The sequence below is a fragment of the Astyanax mexicanus genome, chromosome 3, assembly GCF_023375975.1.
Source record: "Astyanax mexicanus isolate ESR-SI-001 chromosome 3, AstMex3_surface, whole genome shotgun sequence".
Taxonomy (NCBI): domain Eukaryota; kingdom Metazoa; phylum Chordata; class Actinopteri; order Characiformes; family Acestrorhamphidae; genus Astyanax; species Astyanax mexicanus.
In genome coordinates, this window is record NC_064410.1 from 14,658,078 (window position 1) to 14,680,188 (window position 22,111).

Below are 22,111 nucleotides of genomic sequence, written 5' to 3' on the forward strand. Positions count from 1 at the left end.
AGAAGTATTTTTCTGCTTGCGACTCTAAACCAGCAGTGCCGACTTAGAAACGACTCCGGGCCAAAGTCGCTGGCTATCTGGGTACTACTACTACTAATAATAATAATAATAATAATAATAATTAGCAGTGTTAGCAGTGCTAGCCGTAATAATAATAATAATATCCAATCTACAGAAGACATTCTTTTACCAGAATTACACTGTCTCTCTCTCTCTCTCTCTCTCTCTCTCTCTCTCTTTTCATCAATTTAAGCTTTATTGGCATTTATTGGCTTTATTGGCAGATTATTACCTGCAAATGTGACGTCCTTCTGACTTTGGTCCTGGAAAAGTTAAAGAGACTTTACTCTCATGCAGTTCATGATAAGCATCTGTTGAGATGTGACTCACAGTGTACTCACTTCACCTAGTCACGACTTTTAAATATTTATAAAGATGCTGACTCATCTTGTGACAGGTCCCAGCAAATCACAAGTTACACACTCATGTTTTGGTCTTGCACATCTTTTTAATCTTACTGGGCAGAAATATTTAACTCTAGATATAACTCGGAAAAATGCTAAATCCAGTCTGGTGACGTCTTTATTTGGGGTAAACCCAACACCAGTAGCTCTCTTTGTTCTGAAGATTGAATCAGGTGTTTTTGTTCCTTTGCTGGCCAGACAAATAATTTTAATCAGACACCCTCTATTCTATGTGGATTAAAGGAGTTTTTGTTTTTTTAATTAGAAAAAATTAGAGGAATTATGCACAGTGAATAGCTCTACTTAGAATAAGAATAAAATAAACACCAGATTCATATTTTATATTTATAGAAAGCTGACCTACTCCAACATATTTACATCATAGAAGACACCCTGCATTTACTGTTTACAGAACATTAGACAAATAGTACAGCGGATAACTCTAAACATCTAAATGTGTTTTGTTTCTTTTGTTTTTCCTTATTTCATTTTAATGTTTTGTATTTTCATTCTTGTTCTTAGTTCAATTTTTCATTTAATCACTTATCATTTTTAATATTTTACTTTACTTTTACTATTATCTATTTACTTATTTACTTACTCTGATATTGACATAATAAAGTATCACATATCCGAACCCAACATTACTTTTAACATGAGGTTTTACATTTAGCAGTGTCTGAAAGAGACCCAGTTAACAACTAACTGATTACTGAATTAATGTATAGATGGGGTAGATGTATTAATACCAGTGGCGATTGCTCTAAGACTGCAAGGGAAGCTCAGCTTCCCCTAAAATGTAAAAAAATAAGTGATTAAATATATAATGTTGTGTGTACATGTCACTGATTAAATATGCGCTACACCGCGCTGAACTTAGTTCAGAATCAGCTTCTTATCACTGGTAACGCCGCGGCTTTCCTCTCACTCATTCCCGCAGCTTCACACCGCTTTAAACAGTGCGGACGCTGAGCGTCCACAGACTTCAATAGCGGAGCAAAGCGCGCGGCGAAACGAGACGAGTCATTGGATAAATGCTGAACTTTTTCCCGCCCATCGGACGCTCAGCGTCTCTGGGGGTCTATGGGGCAGTGGGCTGGCCTCGGCCGGCCAGGACGCTCAGCTTCTGCGTGATGATTGGATGATCTGTCTGAGGCGGAGTCCCTTTTTGATTGACAGCGAAATGAGCGAATCAGCGATCTTTTAGTGTAAAAATTTAAGAGTTAAACAGCAGGGCAGATCAACTGCTCAGATTAAATTGGTGTAAAAGGTGGGGAAAAGTAACAGGTATTTTCAGCTGTGCTGGTATGATAAAGTGAGCTGGCTGACTGGAAGTGCTGTAACAAATAAAATGTACTGATGGCCATTCCTCTTGATGAAACTATCTCAGGACATAAATGAACAGGGGCCTTTAGTAAGTATTGTGTTATCATTAAAAATAATTTAAATAATTTAAATTAATAAATGGATTATTTAAGGAAATTAAAACTGCCCAAAAAGGAAATAAATTTACCTGCATTTTTTTCCTTTACCAACTTTAAAGATTTTGTGTAATGTTTTTTTTACTGATCATTTTATGTTTATTCATGTCATAGCGTCTTTTTTATGTAATTGTTCAATGTAAAGAATGGGTACCTTTTTGTTGTGTAGTGAAAACTTAAAAATAATGCCTTTTGTTTAAAAAAAAAAATAAACATCTCAGGGAGAGTAGAATTTACGTATAAATAAAACTACATATGTTAAGATGTAGGCCGGAATTGAGCTTCCCCTCCTTGAAAGACCAACATCCACCACTGATTAATACATAAGCTTTTATTGATTCCTAAGTGTGTGTGGAGGTTTGATGGTGGAGTCTGACCCCCCCTAATTAAGACTTGAACCTCCCCACCATCCCCCCAAAAGGGGTGAAAACATATATGTTAGAATATGTGTACACATGAGGATGAATCTTGTAATAGAATTTTAAACACCCCTAAAATGGATCATAGCATCCCAGTTAATTATTATTCCTCTCATGTGCCTGCTTCACTATTATTGGTCATGTGGCTCGCGTTTTTATTGAGGTAGCACATGCACAACATGTAAGTGGCTTGCTGGCTATCTTTCTTATATACACTATATTGCTTTCATTAAATCACTCGTGTTTGATTGTTCCATATTAAAAAGCTTTCCCCAGAAGCGGTATGCCAAATCCCTCTCCAAGAAACCAACCCTAACATAGTAATGTTATTTTCTATGTTTTCCTCCCGCTCTTCATTCTTTAACCTGTGCCACTGTGTGTTTTTGCCATTTGAGTAGAATGAATTTTTTACCTCGTTCAGATTCTGCCTGGAGTTATTCTTCCTTTAATTCCACTGTCAGATGTTCATTGATTTGACAGGTCAGGTGGTCTTCTCCATTTTTTTTCATCAGCTCATCAGCTCACAAACATATGTCCAATCATGTGTGGTGTATCACTTTACATTCTCTCATGAATCTAAACAGAGTGCTCTTTTTTGCCACAAGATCTTTATCAATATTTAAAACTACTGAATATCTCAGTGACTGTGGACTATGTTTATGATATTGATTTATAATCATGTCCTGATTCTGATCCATAAATATTTTTGGCTCAAGAACCAGTAAAAACGCTTTTCTTCAGAGAGCTGAGAATGGAACAGGTGAGGCGTGCTGATGAGGGTGATGTATCTTCCCTCCACCACTCCAACAGCTCTCTTACTGTGCTGCTCTACTAAAGGAGGTGGAGCTTCAGTATCAAACGCCTTTCTGCCCTGGATGAAGTTCCCCACTGTGCTGATCTCTGTGCTGCTCTTCCCCAGCAGAACCATCCTCAGCTCAGATTCTGTAACACAATGGAACAAATCAGAACAGAAAATATACTATGGCACACTGTGTCAGATATTTTATCCTCAGGCAGAACCACATGCTGCACACATTACGAGGCGTACATTTCAATGTGTTGAAATTTGAGTAAGACAAAACACACACACACACTTAATATTAATAAATAAAATAAGTTGAGCAGATAAATAAAAAAACATTTAAAATGTCAGATATGTCGCCATTAGTTCTTATTTCTTAAAGTAGAACTCTGGTGTAAAATTTACTTTTGGTGTAGAAAACATAAAAAGTATTAACCTTTGTTGAATAGCCCACCTTCATTCTCCCGCAGGTGTGGCATATTAAGATGCTGATAAGACACAGTGATTACTATACAGGTGTATCTTGGGTTGGCCACAATAAAAGGCCACTCTAAAAAAATGAGAGAATTCCTTATCAGAATAGAATTTATACTTTTACAGATGTTCAAAATCACATCTGATTGCACACTTTACTGTGAAAAGACCAAAGATAACTTACTACAACAGAAACACAACTGAATGGCCTGAATAAAGCTCTATTTATTTATTCAAGATATTAAGCAGTTATTACTTTTATATTGTATACAACTTGTACAGCTTCTACTGAGACTGATTTTGAAAATGGTCATTTTAGATAGATACGGGTGGAGGGATTCTCACTGAAGCATCAAAACTATGAATAAACACATGTGGAGTTTTATGTACTTATCAAAAAATGGTAAAATAACTGAAAACATGTTTTATATTCTAGTTTCTTCAAAATAGCCACCCTTTGCTCTGATTACTGCTTTGCACACTCTTGGCATCATTCTCTTAATGAGCTTCAAGAGGTAGAGTCACCTGAAATGGTTTTCCAACAGTTTTGAAGGAAGGAGTTCCCAGAGGTGTTTAGCACTTGTTGGCCCCTTTGCCAGCTCATCCCAAACCATCTGGATTGGGTTCAGGTCTGGTGACTGTGAAGGCCTTTTTTTGTTAAGTACATAAAACTCCACATGTGTTCATTCATAGTTTTGATCCCTTCAGGGAGAATCTACAATGTAAATAGTCATGAAAATAAAGAAAATGCATTGAATGAGAAGGTGTGTCCAAACTTTTGGCCTGTACTGTACATTATTTGATGCTGTCTGTAACATTTTCCAAAACTTTCTTCCATTTTTCTACCACTATAAGGAGAAGGAGGTTAAACTGAAGTGCCACTCTTTGGCTTGTTCAGGCATGCTGACCTCTAACGAATAATCTTGGTCTGTCTGAATATGTGAAGCCTCAGGTGAAGAAACCTTAGGATAGTATTGATAAGGAGTGTTGGTGGGTGACTCAATACACTGAACCCCAGCCTCAGGTGGGAGAGGCGTGGCTCCCCCTGCGGTGAGCTGCAGAACTGCGGCTACAGTTTAGTTTCGGTTTCCTTACGTCATCCTCCCGTTTCCGCTGCTGTGCGGGTGCGGAAGAGCTGCGGAGGGTCGGATCAGGCGGGAGATTTTTAACAGCTTCGCGCCTCATCAGTTAACGCCCAGAGCGCGAGCAGGTACTATCACCTGAGAAATAAACAGCACAACCAGGACACCACCACTGCTGGACAACACTCTGCGAGAGCCACACTCTCTCACACACACATACTCACACTCTCACACACACATACTCACACTCTCACACACACTCATAATCACAAGTTTGCATAACTGCTGCAGTTCTTCTGGACAGGTAAATGAATAGGAGTGAAGGTCCAAATGGATCCGTTGGACTTTCTAACGAAGGAGGAGCTGATTCGGTTCTTTCACTGCAAGAAGACAGAGATGTCCTGCCTGGAGAACCCACACACATTCCTGAACCAGCTCCGAGACCACAACCTGCTACCAGAGAAACTCTACCAGGCAAGAAACAACAAATTCTCTCTCTCTCTCTCTCTCTCTCTCTTTCTCTCACTCGCTCTCTATTTCTGTCTGTCTGTCTCTCTCTCTCTTTGTCTGTCTTTTTCTGTCTCTCTCTATCTCTTTCTGTCTGTTTCTCCCTCTTGTTCTGTCTCTTTCTCTATCTCACTTTCTCTTTCTCTCTATCTCTATCTTTCTTTCTCTCTTACAAACTTTTTTTATTAAAAACAAATGTTTTAAGAGGATTTTGGTAAAAGAGACTCTTTTTTTCCCAGTATACACTGATAATGATCTTATATATGACTTATAAACTGTCTGCTGTACTGTAGACCCCTAACCATGGTGCTGGTGTCTGTGCAGAAGGTGATCAGTATGAGGTGTAAGGAGAGGAAGAAGGATGGTGTGTATCAGATCCTGGACTGGCTGGAGAAGCAAAGACCCGATTCCATTAATAGCTTTTGGTCATGTGTGTTTAAGGACCATATCCTGCAGCGGTACCCACCTCTACGCCTGCTCAGAAACAGCCTCCTGGATGGTCAGTCTGTTTATTCATTACATTATCATGATATTTGATTGATTTTGATCTTTACGTTGCTCTGTACCAGAGACTGTAAAAATATGGACACCGTTCCCATTCATTAAATGAAAATGAAGCCAAAATCTTCCTCCATGTTGGCGATCCTGAAACCTGAGTCTGCACAGTAGAGACCAGAGGAGGGAGAAAGACTGTGGAGAGACCGCCTACTCATTTAAATAACCCCGCCCCTGAAGGGCTGCCTCCACAAAACGCACACAGTCTATGGTCCCGCCCATATAGTCATTGTACCCACCCCGGCTAGGTGTAACCCAGCCCTTTTACAATAACCACAACTTTTTTAATAGAGCTGAATAACGTTTTAAAAAACGAATTCTGTGGGAATATAAAAATTTGACAATATCAGCAGAGGTACACTAGCTGTTTCATTTAAATAATGGAGGTAGAATTACAATATATTAGAAAAAATCGTGATTGAAAGTTGTCTGTTTTGCCATTGAAACCTATGGGGATGGGTGGGGTGACACAGCTTTCTGCAACCGAACAGCAGGGGTGGCTTCACTTTTAAGAGACGATGCTCTGTGCAGCTATACCCAGTCTATGCTCTGTACTTTAATATACTCTGGTACGATAACAATTACTTTTCTGTATTTATTCTCTACTTGTGTAATGCCATTGATGGAGTGATATATGCTTACTGGAAATTTAAGCCCCTTTTCCACTTCACACAAGTACTCCAAATATCAAGAGAATCAGAGACACTGAAACTAACATCATCAGTATGGGGTTACTTTGATACTCCGTCTGACTAGTACACTAGATATGCTTCTGACTCGTTTTTCCAATGAACTGTTACAGTTCTTTCAGACTCCATAAGTTTTTTATTTCGCTCTCATTTACTAATTGGGGTTCCTATTTCAGGCTCCTTTAGGTTCTATGAGAACCTTCCTCCCCCTGTGGACCGGACAGAAAAAGAGAAAGAACCCACAGCAGCCCAGAGGAAAGAACCCACAGCCAAGGAGAAGAAAGGAGGAAAAAAGAGAAAGAAAAGTGTTGATGAGACAGAAGAAGAAGAGGAGCCAGGCCCATCCTCTCTCTCCACCCCCAAACTAAAGAAACCCACCAACAAGCCCAAGTTCTGTGAGTGTGTGGCATAATACTGTTGGCACCTATCACATGAGATTAATCTCTTTTCAGTTCCCCTAGCACCCATATCAGTACATTCAGCAGGATGAGCAGCACAAATACTTATACTATATCTGACATATGCATGAGCTTTAATTGAGCAGAACTTTAATGGTTAATCTAATATATATATATACCTGGTCAATGACCTGAAGAGATTTCCAAGGGTACTGTGAGTAATACACGTCAGAGTTTAAAGTGATGCATGGCATGCTAAAATCAGCACACGTGGCTGGGTCTTCCAACATGACAATGACCCAAAGCACACAGCCAGGAAAACCAAGGAGTGGCTCCATAAGAAGTACATCAAGTATATCTAGCCAGTCTCCAGACCTAAACCCTATAGAAAATCTTTGGAGGGACCTCAAACTCAGTGTTTCTTAGTGACAACCCAGAAACCTGGCTGACCTGGAGAAGATCTGTGTGGAGGAATGGGCCAAATTCCCTGCTGCAGTGTTTGATGCAAACCTGGTGAAAAACTACAGGAAACATATGACCTGTAATTGCAAACAAAGGCTACTGTACCAAATATTAACATTGATTTTCACAGGTGTTCAAATACTTATTTGCAGCAGTAACACACAAATAAATTATTAAAAATAATACACTGTGATTAAAACTAAAATAAGAATAACATAAGTTGAATACTTTTTTCTCTCACTTTGCTTTTTTTAGCTTCTCCAGTAAAGAAAGGAGAGAAGGCGCCTGTTTGGACATGGGGAATTTATAAAACTCAGCTACCTGTTAAATGTGGAACTAAAGAAGGCACTTTTTATCGAGAAAAGCTGGCTACAGGTACACTTTTTTCTTTTTTTTTTCCTCAATCCAGTATCATATCATATTAAATCCTGCAGTAGATAAACGATGATGATTGATGAGTATACTTTGAAGTAGCATTTTTCTAGGGATGTGAAACAGTTATTAACTTGTTGATACTTGTCGATACTAAAATGTTTAATATTATTCCTAAATTGAATTACGATGAATATAAAGACATTTTACATGTTAATTACAATGTTTAAGAGTAAAATTGATGATTAAAATTGAATAATTAAAGATTTGTGGATGTTGAAGAGTTGTAGTGATCTTATTTTTCCTCTATAAGGCTGTACTGGTTGTAATACTGTAGTGTGTGTGTGTGTGTGTGTGTGTGTGCGTGTGTGTGCTGTGTAGGGGGTGAGTGTATTCTGTCGCAGGGCCGCTGGTTTACCCCTACTGGCTTTGAGAAGTTTGCAGGGAAGGAAAGATGCAGGAACTGGAAACTAAGCATCCGCTGTCAGGACACTCCACTGCAGAAACTTATAGAGGTGAATATGCCTTATCTAAAGAAAAGAATCTCCATAACTGATCAATGCATGTTAGGGGGTCTATAACACACTTGGGGAGGTGGGGCTTAAACTCAATATACCGGGCCGGGTTGGAGTAGAACCGGGGTCGAACACATTTTAATGAACTAAAACCATGAACATAAAACCAACATAGTTCAAGTATTTATAGGGCTGTGCAATGTGATAAAAAATGTATATCTCCAAAAGACCATTTCATATCAATATAACAATTAGAATTAATTATGTATTTTATAAAATAACCACATGAAAGACCTATTTCTTAATACAAATTAAATTTACACTCCACAAATAAAAGTATGTCCTCATATTTTATTATATTTCTCTTTTTTCAGAAACATACAGATAAAATATTAGGTAGTAACATATACTTTAAATTTTTCAGCTGCAACAAACTTCTGCACCTAACTAGAGTGAAGAACATAAATTAACAATTATATCAGTGTCTCTCAATCCTGGTACTGTTCCCCCACCTGTCCTGCTTTCTCTGCATTAACTCTCTGCATTAACCACTGCTACTCTCAAAGCACTTATTAATGAGCTGGTTATTAATGAGCTTATTAGAGCACTGAAGGGGACATCAATCCACCCATTCATCTGTTAGGGCTTAAGCTTATCTCAGCCAGCATCGGGCGGAAGGCAGTACACACCCTGGAACAGGCTGTCAATCCATCACAGGGCAGACAGACACACAAACACACTCACTCACACAAAGAGAAATCAAACCCAGGTAGTCGTGCTTTGAGGCGACACCACTACCCACTGCACCATGTGCCGCCCCTGAAGGGGATATGTGTCCAGAAAGTTTGGAAGTGTCCCCTGGTTTAGGAAAACTAAAACAGTATTTCTACCGACTCTCATTAAATCTTTTAACATGCACAGCACACAAACACAACATGTTCACTGCAGTATAATGTTGCTTGGCTGAGAAAGTCCCTCACCTGTTCAGAACGACCCCGTTCTGTAGTGCAGAATAAAAATCTAGCCGTGTATTTTGCGTCAATTTTGCAACTATATAGTAGATGATAAAGCGTAAAATTAAAGGACGTTTTTCTATCACACAAAATACATTATCATATCGCACAGCCCTTGGACTTTAGATAACTTAAATGCGGTAAGTGATTGAAAATGAATAATAATTCTAAATAAAGAAATAGTGTTAAAGTAGCATATTAAAACCATTTATTGCATTTATTTTACTCTTATTTGAGATGCTGGAAGAGGACATCTGTTACCATGTTACAATATTATTTTGGACTAGCTGACTTGTAAGTTAAATTTCCCACATTTGGGGTTGCAGCAGTGTCTGGATTCACGGCATGCCATGGAATGACAATGGATGCTTATTATACCATTGTACCTGTACTGGGGGATAACGCCAGCGAATGGAGAATAGCACCTACACATGCTCATGTCCACCAGCCTTTAAAAACTGCAACAGGCACCTTACTCAAACAGACAGGAGAAAAATACAGAGAGAAGCGATACTGATTTTATCTCCACCTCTATTAAAAAATAACACTAAAATCTGCAACATGGGATTATTCTGCATACCCCTAAACTAAACGCAGGGTTTTCTTGATTGTAAGAAATGTGGAGATAAAGTGGCTGCTAAAGGAGGCAATCTATATTTCCCCATCTATAAAACATGCACATAAAAGTAATTGTCCTGTTAATGGTTTTAATCTCTAATCAAAAAGTGTAGGGGGTTTCACACTTGTCCTAAATAAATGAATGTGCACCCAGGACAGGTTCTGGGCTCAATTGGGGGAGGAGCTTATCATCACTGATTTTACACACAAGAGCTTTTTCATACATCACTTCTCTGTCTGTGGTTTTATAAAAGCTTTAGCCTTTTTGCTGCTTTAATTGGATTTAATTTAATTTTATTTAATTGGACACAAAAACTCACGCTGTAAGGCCAGTGCCTATAGATCATATTTATAATTCTGTTTATTATTCATTTTAAAATGCCATTATGCTGTGATGCCAGGGCTGGACATTAATGAAATATCAGTATTTATTGTAATAGAAAATGTTATATACTTTTGGACACTTTAATATAAGTAAATGCTAAAATATGCTTCTCTCCCTTTTTCCCCTTTTTATTCTCTTTTTAGGATGGACACCTGCAGCCTCCACGGACAAAGAGACGCTGTGTTAGGAAGGTTATGGGCTGTTTTTTATTGATATTAAACATTTTGTTTCTGATGGTTGTATATTTTGTATGAGGTGTATTTATACAGATCAGTAACGGCAGGTTTCTGTTCTTGCAGAGCCAGAAGGTGCCGATTACTGTCAGTTCACCTGAGAGCTCCAGCTCCCGTTAGTATACAGAGACTCATCTTCAGCATTTACTGTCCTCATTAACAGTTTCTGTAACTCTCTGATTGTGTAAATAATGTCGGTGTGGGTGCTGTACCACTTTATATTAGTTTCAGACTCCAGCAGAGAGATAGAAGCTTCAGGTGAAGAAGATCAGGAGGAGCTGAGTGGAGTGGAAGAACTGGAGGAAAGAGAAGGAGACGAAGAAGAAGAAAATGAGGATGATGCAGAAGATGATGAAGATGAGACAGGGCCAGTGGACCCATCTGTGTTCCAGGCTCCTTCTTTACCAGTCAGCTGTGGCTCTGTGACTGGATTTTTTTACAAGTGCAGATTTGCCTCAGGTAGGTGTGTTCTTTATAGTCAGATGATCAGATGAGTTAATCTAGAAATATGGTTTAAAGGAATAGTTTGGGGGAAAAATCTACCTTTACAGCCGAGACATCTTTGACTTGAGAATTACTGATCAATTATTATTGCCGATTATTATTTTTTTTTTAGAAAAGCTGATCATATAAAAGGGCAGATAGTTTCAGATTTTTTAGCCCCTCTGCATTGGCCGATATCTGTGTGCAAGAGGCGTATTTATTTAGGGTAGAGTCAGCTTTTTTGGTAAATGACTTACAAAACCATCAAATAATCTTTGTATGAGATCTAATGATGTTTATAAATATTTATACATTTAAATATTTATTATATATACACTATGTATTTATTATTTGTTTGGAAAATGTATAATATTGTGGAATTATAATAGTTAGAGTATTATTCCATTCCCTCTTGAGCTATCTTGGCACAATGTTTAGGTAAGATAGACCAGCTGTTCAGTTATAATGGGCCAGTAAAATTTGCTAAGATGTCCTCACTTACCGTACGATTTCTCTGACGTACTTTCTTTAATGCTCTGCCCCGCCCACCGTAACAAACTCAAACCAATCAAAACTATTGCTACATGTCAAGTTGTGTTGTTCCAACGATACAAGAGCATTTATTGTGATTGGCTGTAAAAATGTACAGCTATGAAGCTACAGTCTTATCTGGCCATTTACCCGATGGCCTATTTTAGCTGACTGGGATGCCTTCAGGCACCACTAAATACGATTGTGGGTCTGGCTGCAGCTCACTGAGCAACCTCCACTAGGTGGCAGCTCCACATGTGGGGTCAAAAATCACAGTACCCTGTTTTTTCCTTACTGCCCCGTTTCTTAGTCCATGATTCTTAATTAAAATTGTGCAATTTTAGATAGAGAAGGTCAGTCTTCAGACAAAAAATTAATTACGTAAATGTTATATATTTAAATATATAGCTTCAGTTACTAAAAGCTAATAAATAAAATGCTTTTTAATGTGATATTCTTAATGACTGTTTGCTAAGCTAGACTGTTCTATTTTAAATCACCTCCCTCACTGCACCACCCTCCAAAACAAATGGTCTAACATTTATTATTCATTTGTAGATTTTCTGCAGTAATGAGCCGGTACTTTATTCATTTATTTACCTTTTTTAATAAACCGTTTCATTCGACAATAGAACATCGACGTGACGGCAATAGCACAGTTTATGATTATTGTACATGTTAAAAGAAACAGCGACAGACTAATCAATAAAAAAATATTTACAATACTAAGGTACATGTTCTGGGCAGGAGACAGCTCGGGACTCAAAATCGCAAAAAAAAATTTTTATGATTTATGTGTTTTCAATATTTTACTATTTTTAACTAATTAATTATATAAATTCTTCTGTCTTTTCACTTATTTGGTGGAAAGAATTTAACCAAATGATTCCAGTTGCTGAATATTTGGTGTGTCCCTAATTGAGCTGTAATTTATTACAATCAATAAATGCAGTGTACTTTTTAATATTATACCCTAAACACCAAACAAGCATGTTTTATTTTTTATACCTCAGGGTTACGTGGTAAAAGCATCCGCACTGAGGAGCGCTGGTTCACTCCGGAGGAGTTTGTGAAGCACGGGTTAAACCTGACAGACGGGCACTGGAAGAAAGATATACGATGTCATGGCAAGACGTTTAACTACCTGCGGAAGGTAAAACAAGAGACAGAGAGACAAAAGTCACGAGAAAGGTTGAAGGCACCCTAAGCTTATGGCCTTTGTGATCTTTAACATCTAGTAGAAAAATAATTTTGAATCACTTAAAGAACCCTTTTTATTCTGATTTATTTTTTTAGTGTTCACTAGAAATTGTATGTTCTGTCTGTAGAAGAAGATCCTGGAGGTACATTCCCTGCTGTGTAAATGTAAACTCTGCGGTTCTAAAGAGCAGGATCAGGTGAGCCTGAAATCCAGTCTACCAGTGTTTGTTTCCCTCAAATGCTATACATTTAGACACAGTTTACAAAGCAGGTGTAAGTGGCCCTAATGTTTACATCATATGTAACACAGATGTGTTGTTTGTGTCAGCGTGAAGAGCAGAAACCCATTGAATCTGACATTTTCCATTTTAGCGGCTTGTGGGAATTTTAGCACATTTCTCCATACAGAACAGCTTAATCTCTGGGATGTTGGGTGGTTTTCCTCACATTAACTGCTCTTTTCAGATCCTTCCACAACATTTCCATTAGATTAAGGTCAGGACTTTGACTTGGCCAATTTAATGATGCCATATGTATGTAGAAATATAAAAAATTCCAAAGGGTTCCCAAACTTTCAAGCACCACTGGAACGAAGCTCATAAACATTTAGACTAATGTATCTTTTTAATAATATTAGAAGACTTGTGTCACAAACAGGGCTGGGTATTGAAGTTCAATACCAAAAAAGGCACCAAGCGAAATGTCTCGGTACCGAAAGGTCTAAAAAAATGTGGTGCTTATTTTGCTTTTCATGAAACGCACTTAAAAATGCCAAACACATAGCATGCTCACAGTGAGGTTACAAAAAAACACGTCACCCTGGCGCCCACAAGTGGAGAGTACGCACGGAATCGCGGCTCATTCAAATTGTGATGAAATCTGAAAAGTTCACATGAAGCAATGCTGTTTAGTTACACAGAACAGACTGTTCACACAAATATCAGCTATATCCTCTATAATAAACTGCTTTTTTGCTATCTGGACAAAAACAGCATTTTTCAAAAGAACATATTTCTGGACATATTTTCTTATACATTTTCATGGGATACTACTATAAAAGTGAAATAGAGCAGTCAGTGTACGGTTAAAAAAAAATACAGATCTTCTCAAAATAAACACACAGACATTAATGTCTAAATAGCTGGCAAAAGTAAATAGCCCAATAGTAAATATGTCCAAATTGTTCCCAATGTTGTAAATTTTTTGTGTCACTACTATTATCATCTAGCACTGTCTTGGGCATGGAGCCCAACAGAGCTGCACAGGTTGCCACAGAAATTCTTTTCCACTCATCCATGATGACATCATGAATCTGGTGGATGTTAGACATCTTTCACTTCCTGTGTGAAGATGACCCACATGTGCTCCATTGGGTTTAGGTCTGGAGACATACTTGGCCAGTCCATCACCTTTACCTTCAGCTTCCTCAGCAAGGCAATTGGCCTCAGCAAAATATCTTTGGTGTGTTTGGGGTCATTATTTTTATTTTTTGAAAGTTTCCGGAAAGAGGAAATTGTTTTGCTTCAGAAAGTAGAAAGTATGTGTTGGAATTCAGCCTGCAGCACTCATGCAGCCCCAAACGATGGTGCTACCAACACCATGCTTGGCTGTAGACAAGGGACAGTAGCCTTGGTACTCCAGGACGCGGCCACATGCTCAACACCATCTTAGCTTAGTTTATCATGGTCTTGTCAGACCACAAGTCATGGTCCAGTAATCTATGCTCTTGGACTGCTTGTGTTCAACAAACTGTTTGCTGGCTGTCTTGTGCATCAGCTTCAGAAAAAGCTACCTTCTAGGACAGTGCCATGAAGACAGAGTTGATGCAGTGTGTGGCATATGGTCTGAGCACTGAAGGCTGACCTCCTACGTCTTCGGTTTCTGCAGCAATGCTGACAGCATTCATTCATCTATTTTTTGAAGCCAACCTCTGCATGTTTCACTAAATATATGAACTGTACTTTTTTGGTCGACCATGGGAAGGCCTGTTCTAAATGGAACTCATCCTGTAAAACTGCAATATGCCACTAGCCACCATACTGTAGCTCAGTTTCAGAATAATAGCAATCTTCTTATAGCCTAGGCCTTTTTTTGTAGAGAGGAACAATTCTGTTTCTCACATCCTCAGAGAGTGCTTTGCCATGAGGTGCCATGTCGAATATATGGTGGCCAGTTTTTGTAAAATTTGTAAAAAAAAAAAAAAAAAAAAAATTGTACCCAAATTTAACTGCCCTGCTCCTCATTCACAGTGACAAAACAGGGAGACACAATTTGGACATATTCCCTGTGAGGTGTACACACTTAGGTCACCAGGTATTTAATCATGAATAGCTGTGTGTTAAAGTATTTCAGAGTAAATATATTCTGCTGTAACTGTACAATGGCTAATTTAAGTTATATCCCAGTTTCATTTCTGTTGTGATTAAAAGATCAAATAAAATATTTGCAGAAATGTTAGGGGTTGGATTCACTTGTTGTGAAATGGGCTTAGCACTGAACCTTGATGTACACCTATACTATAACCCTATATGTGAGTGTAATGTAAATATTACATTTTAAATTAGATTGTTCTTGTTTAGTAAACAAATCTAAACATATTCGAATATTATTATTCTATAATAAACAATACAATGTTCTTCCTTAATCTTTTCTTCTGCTATAAGCTGGTTCAGGACAATGATGATGTGTGCTTCATCTGCAACTCTGTGGGTGATCTGCTTTGCTGTGATGAATGCCCAAGATCTTTCCATCTTCACTGCCATTTACCTGTTATAAACGATGAAACACTGGGGTAAGTGAGAGGCCATTCTCAGGACAGATTCATTTATAATGAAATAATAGAGAAAAAGGACAACATTTCTTCCAAATTTCAAATAAAAATATTGTCATTCAGAGCATTTATTTGCAGAAAATGAAAAATCGCTGAAATAACAAAAACTGAGTTTTCAGACCTCAAATACTGCAAAGAAAACAAGTTTATATTCGTTAAGTTTTAAGAGCTCAGAACTCAATATTTGGTGGAATAACCCTGTTTTTAAAAACCATGCATCTTGGCATGTTCTCCTCCACCAGTCTTACACACTGCTTTTGGATAACTTTATGCCTTTTCTCCTGCTGCAAAACTTCAACAGTTCAGCTTGGTTTGATGGCCTGTGAGGTTTTCAATTTGGTAAAATCAAAGAAACTCATATTTTTAGGTGGTCTCTTAGGTGGTCGCTTATTTTTTCCAGTATATAATTTAACACCATCTAAAATTGAGTAGGGGTGGAAATCACAGTGCTATACTTTGCCCACAATAACGATATCACGATACTGTGACACTCCAAATATTCTCTCTGATACTTCAGGGCATCTGTGTTACTGAAGAAGATAAAATACTTGTAAATTAGCAAATACAAGGAATTATGGATTTATTAGTTTCAGTTTTACAAAATTTAACAACCGATATTCTTTACTCAGGTTCACTCACTCACAATGTGGAGCAATGAAGCAGTATCTTTAGTAAGTCTGACAGGGGGGAGGCGAATTTTAGGGAGTTTAGAGAACCAACTGGTTCTGTTGCTCCTTTATGGAATGCCCTCCTTCCCTGAGGGAACAGACTATTGGAAATTTCTTTTGTAGCACATCTTATGAGTCCCAATGATCTTGTGGGATTTTAATGATGTATACTTGTTTTGTTTCATAGTGTCTTGCACTTTAAGTCAGATACTTTCTTTCAGCAGAACCTTTTTTATTAACACGTTTCATCCTAGATTTTTTTATTTGTTTAGTGTTTTTTTACCATGTAGCGCTTTGAGATTTAGTGCATTACAAAGTGATTTATTGTTGTTATTATTATTATTATTATTATTATTATTATTATTATTATTATTTAATCCAGGGCATTTTCAGAACAACTGCCTGATTTAAATTATGGCACAAGGCCAAAATGTCCATTAAAATTGTTATTGTGTGTGTGTGTGTGTGTGTGTGTGTGTGTGTGTGTGCGTGCATATTTGTGTGCAGAGACACATGGATGTGCACATACTGCGTGTTGAAGACTTACCAGAGATGCTGGCACAACGGTCACATGACCCAGAGAGAACTGCTGGACAGTGACATTACTCAATACACAGTGGTACAATCACAGATAAACACACACACACACACACACACACAGACACACACACACACACACAAATTCACACCTCAGTATTCCTGATTTCTGTGTGTATGTGTGTGTGTGTGTGTGTGTGTGTTTATTTGACAGCACTGTGAGTATTTGCTGTTGTGCCTCTATAAGGAGGACATGGATCATGTGTTTACTGAAGACCCCAATCGGACAGTAAGAGATTCTCACCCTCAGTTAATGTGTTAATGTGTAATGACTGTGTGTGTGGTAAAGAAAAAAAAAGACGTAATTTTACAGTCATGTCTCCACAGATTAAGATGCCCAAGAACAGGGGTGTCCAATCTTTTTTAAAGGGCACCAGATTGGATCATTACAGCCCAGTAATAGAAACTTATAGCTCTTAATTTTAAATAACTTTAATAACACAGTGGTGTAATAAACTGATGCTACTGTAAAGTAAAAGTAAAAAATGAAATGTGCTAGTGGTCCACTAATAATGTGCAGAGGGCCAGTTAATATCTGACTATAGGCCACATTTGGCCCCAGGGCCAAATAGAATAAAAAAGAGTACACAGAACACAGAATTGGACAAACAAAACAAAAACACAGCTGAAAAAACTGCACATTTCAAAACCCTAAAGTGTTACATAGAAAAGCTTCTCATTTTATTTATGCTCCCAAAAGCTACATAAAAACCCCACCCACTAAAAGAACCCAGTGGTGGGGTTACAGTACAGAGAAGAGAATAAATAGGGTTGGGGAACTGTGTCACAGGAAATCCAGTTCTAAAGACAGTGCTATGCTAGGTTAAGCTATGTTATATAGCTTTTGTAAGCAGCTGCAGTATTGTTAAACCAGACACTACAGTAAAATAACTAGAATGTAAATATGCATCTGAAAATTTTTACCCCAACCAAAGTCAGATACTTACAGTTTATATATCAAACAACAACTTTAATCCTAAAAGTAAACTTAATAAATAAATATATCCATTTAAACCCAGTTTTACAAAAATAATCTGCATGCTTATTTATATTTGATTCCTTTTTACTCAAGTGTATTGTGTATTTTTTGTGTTTTATCTTTCTGTCTGTCTGTTTGTGCTGTTGCTGTAGATTCCACGCTACAGCAGTGTGATCTCTAAACCCATGTGGCTGAACAGAGTGAAGGAGAAGCTGCAGAATAAAGATTACAGAACACTGATCCAGTTTGTGTCTGACATCCGGCTCATCTTTCAAAACTGCCACATCTTTAATAAGGTGAGGTGCTGCAGTGCAAATATCAGGAACCACCAAACTCTTCGTTCTTTCTCTTTCAGTCAGAACACCTGCACTCAAAAAAATAACTCATTGGATTAACTCAAATAAATTGTGGGCAGGATTTCCACACATCGACTTTGTGTAGCCTCAACCCAACCTAAATACCTCCATGGAACACAACGTAATTGAGTTGGTCGAACCCATCTTCATTATATGTAGCCACAATAACTGAAATACCCCGGTGTACTATAATGTAACTGAGTTGGTCAAACACATCTGTATCTAATGTAGCCACAACAATATACATATATTAAATTGCATAAACCGATAAAGATTTATGCAATGAAACCTAAGAGTGCTAATCCAAAATAAATTTGTTATAGTGAACTTAAATACATATTCATATATATTTAAAATTAAAATTTTCCTGAACTTGTATTTAGTCTTCTTTCTGGTTTCATTCAACTATTTTTAAATACTTATAGAAAAGTAGATGAAAGAAAACAGTAAAGAATTAAAAGTACTGAGAGCACAGCAAGAACACAGAGTTTCTGCAGCTCAGTAAATGATGCTTGTTCTACAGCTACAACACAGAGACCAAGTATTTAATCATAATATATGATCTAGAAGTTTACCTAACCTAGCCTGGGAGGAATCACTACACACTGATGGTGAGTGCTAGAAACTGGGGGACACAGCCAGTATGCAAATCGTTTGTGACAGAAGCCAATGGTAAAGAGGCTTCCAATGGCAACAGACTAAACTCAGTTATTATAAGTTGGTTCAACTCAAAGATCTCAGTTTGAGTGTATATGTGCCCACAAATGTTCATCTAACTCAGAATAATTGAGTACTGGTTAGAAATGGGTTTACAGTGTACCTCAGTTGTCCCCCCCACCCCACTTCAGACACAAAATTTGGTTGTTGTTTTTTATTATTATTCAAAACAGCAAAGAGCACAACTCTGCCCAACCAGAACTTGGCACCATGTGCTATCAGCCCTGAAGTAAAAAAAACACTAAATCCCTTCAAACATTTCAATATTTTAAGCAAAGAAAAGAGGCACTCAGGCTGGAGTCAAAGCCAGGCCACCCTTCACTTACCTCACGCCGCTTTATGACGGTCTCTCTTCCTCCGGCTTAGGCGCATGCGTACGAGAAGGTCCCGAATTGAAACAAACACATTTGTATTGGGTTCATGAATGATGGGTAAATGTATTGTGTTGAAACAATTAGATCCAAATGCATTTAATATTTAACCAATTTGTTCGAGCAAATCAAGCAAAAACATAATGTGGCACACCAAAGGAGGGCTTGGGTCATTTTTTTGAGTGTGTCCTTGTACCACATGTACAATTTCCTCATTTTCAAGATCTTTTTCTGAGGAGCTTAGATAGAAGATAATCCACTTGCATACGTGTTGAGAAAGAGAAAAAAAACAAGTATTTCCTCAACTGGAGTGAAATAAAACCCCTAACGATCTTGCAACATCTCAGAGAGAGGAGATAATCAAGCTTCATTCTGGCTCCAGATCTGAGAGCCCCAACAGGTGTTCATATCCAAGCTTTAACTGTGTGAAAACCCTTGGAGCTGGAAGCACACAATTTTTTTTTATTTGATCCATTCAAACAAAGACTTCAAAATCACTGTTTTTTAAATGTCTTGTCTTTATTAAATGACTCTTCTTAAGTGTTTTGAAGAAAAGTTGCAATTCTTATTCTTATTCTATAAAGGTACAGGCAGTTAGTGAATGGAGATGAGTGCAGTAAATGTGTCTTCAGTGAGTGTAGTATAAAGATCCCTGCCTGGAAGCTCCAGTCACTGGATAATCAGAACCTATACACATAATGTAATACACCATGAAGACCGAAGAACATCACACACATCCCAGAGAAAAGATTATTCAAGAGTAGAAGTCTGCAGCAAATCATCCTCACAAACTAAAAGAAAAGAGAGAGAAAAAAGAAGACCCATGTGACACACTACACAGACTAGCACAATGAAAAGTAATGTATCAAATTATTTCTGTCAGTTATTGAAACAAGACTGTGACGACTGTCTGTGTTTGTCTGCAGGGTAATGAGTTTGACAAGCTGGGATCCAGACTGGGTGAAGTGTTTGAGAAGGCTTTCCACACCATCTTCAACATCCAGTAGTATCACTCCTCAATCAGGAACCTTCAACTCATTATTTTAAGTAATTTTTTAAGCATTTGGCACAAATGCTAATAAAAACAGATGGTTTCCTCATGCTGTTTAATGACGTACAAATATTTCTTTTCCAGTATTGGGATTTTTTTTTACAATGAACTAATGCCTTAAACATTGAAGTCAATCAATAATAAACTGCTTGTAAATAAGTAATCAGAAGTTTTTGCTTCTGTCATCTGTGTACTAAAGAAGCTAACACTTGGTGTTTTAAATATGACAGTAATGTTATATCCTGTATCTTTATATCCTGTTGACATGAGGATATGACCACTAGTGCAGCTTAAACCAGTGAATCAGAATCATACAACAGGTTTTTAAACATCATTTTGTGTAGGTTTTTTAGTTCCTGGTCCTGGCTCAACCCTGTCCTTTACAACCCACACTCTAAGAAATGAAACACGGATATTGTTCTCATTACATAAATGATTATGCTGAAATTACTCTTACTTTTTATTTTTTTTACATTCAAAATAATCAAGTTTCATTGCATTAAAATAATAGTATGAGATTTAAGTGCAACAAAATACTGCAGATTTAAACCAATGTAACCAACTCACTTTAAAAGCACTAGCCCTTAACTGTAAAAAAAAATTCACTTTAACTTAAAATGATTAAGCAAATAATTTCCTGTCCTTTTTTAAGTTTAATTTTATGGCTCATTTGTTCTCCTCACTTACAAAATTAAGTTGACCTAACAAGTCTTAAATGTTAGCTAAACTTAAATTATTGTATCACCTTAACATTGAATTTATCATAGCTCTTTTATCATTATCTAATATTTTAAGTTGGCTGAACTTAAAATATTTAGTGAAGGTAATTGAAAAATGGATGCTAGACTTAGCAAAATAAATTGTTGAAATTAGTCACTAAAACATTTTTAGTTAGATTAACAAACTCAGAAGTGTTTGTTGTACATGTCAACAAAAAAAACACTTATATTATTAGAGTATTTTTTATTCTAGAGTAAAATCACTTTTCTGGACTTTTGCAGTACACACAAGACAGCTGCATACAAAACAAAGAAATAAAAAAAGGAAAAACACAACAAACTGTGTATTTAACCACTAAAAGTATATTTAACTAAAAAAAATCAGTATACTCTAAAAGTGATTATGTGTTTTAGTCAGGAGAACTAATGAACTAACTAAGTGGAATGAACTTATCGGCCAATACAACTCTTTAACTTTAAATATTTGGCATGTAAGCATTAATAAAGCATTAATAAAGAATTTCCAATAAAACTAAGGAGGTTATCATTGATTTTAGGAAAGGCAACAGCATTCACGCTCATTAATGGTGATACAGTAGAAAGAGTCCCCAGCTTTAAGTTCCTAGGGGTTCATATATCTGAAGATCTATCTTGAACTGTCAATACCATCTCATAACAGCGATAATATGTTAATCTAAATAGGGATCTACTTGTTACTGTTTACTGCTGCAGTATTAAAATCATCCTGTCAGACTGCATTTTAAAATGGTATACCAGCTGTACCTCGGGAGAAAGATGTACTCTACAGCGGAATCCAACTGCCATCACTCCAAGAGATCTATAGTTCCAGCCACCACCATCTGCAGTGACCGAACTCACCCCTCTAACCACCTTTTCAGCTTATTGCCTTCTGGACGCCGTTTTACGAGTTTCAGGACCACCAATGGTGATTCTCTATACATGTATTCTTAATCCGTGCCCAGGAACTGTTAGTAAAGCCTTCCAGTGACTTTGGCACTTTAAAAAAAATATTTATTTATTTTTAAGTTCCAAGCACGATCTAGAGCAAAAACTGTAAGGGCTAGAAAGACCAAACTTAAACAGAAGGGTCTTATTCCTTGGATCAGGACACACAACTTT

General features: G+C 37.3%; 1 protein-coding gene across 1 annotated transcript; it reads left to right on the top strand.

Moving 5' to 3' along the window:
- The first annotated feature begins 5,034 nt into the window (after positions 1-5,034).
- sp100.1 (SP110 nuclear antigen, tandem duplicate 1) lies at positions 5,035-20,432 on the top strand. The gene is made up of 15 exons (XM_049475913.1): positions 5,035-5,196; positions 5,554-5,728; positions 6,650-6,868; positions 7,589-7,708; positions 8,087-8,220; positions 10,380-10,427; positions 10,536-10,584; positions 10,695-10,928; positions 12,497-12,636; positions 12,812-12,880; positions 15,347-15,474; positions 16,689-16,800; positions 16,933-17,007; positions 17,910-18,053; positions 20,128-20,432. The coding sequence occupies exons 1-15, from the start codon at positions 5,053-5,055 to the stop codon at positions 20,206-20,208; spliced, it is 1,872 nt and encodes a 623-aa protein (XP_049331870.1). The 5' UTR covers positions 5,035-5,052; the 3' UTR covers positions 20,209-20,432.
- Positions 20,433-22,111: the final 1,679 nt, after the last annotated feature.

Coding starts and splice junctions, on each gene's coding strand:
- sp100.1 (XM_049475913.1), top strand. CDS start 5,053: ATGGATCCGTTGGACTTTCTAACGAAGGAGGAGCTGATTCGGTTCTTT. Junction 8,221..10,379: donor CACTGCAGAAACTTATAGAG/GTGAATATGCCT, acceptor TTCTCTTTTTAG/GATGGACACCTGCAGCCTCC. Junction 12,637..12,811: donor CGTTTAACTACCTGCGGAAG/GTAAAACAAGAG, acceptor TTCTGTCTGTAG/AAGAAGATCCTGGAGGTACA.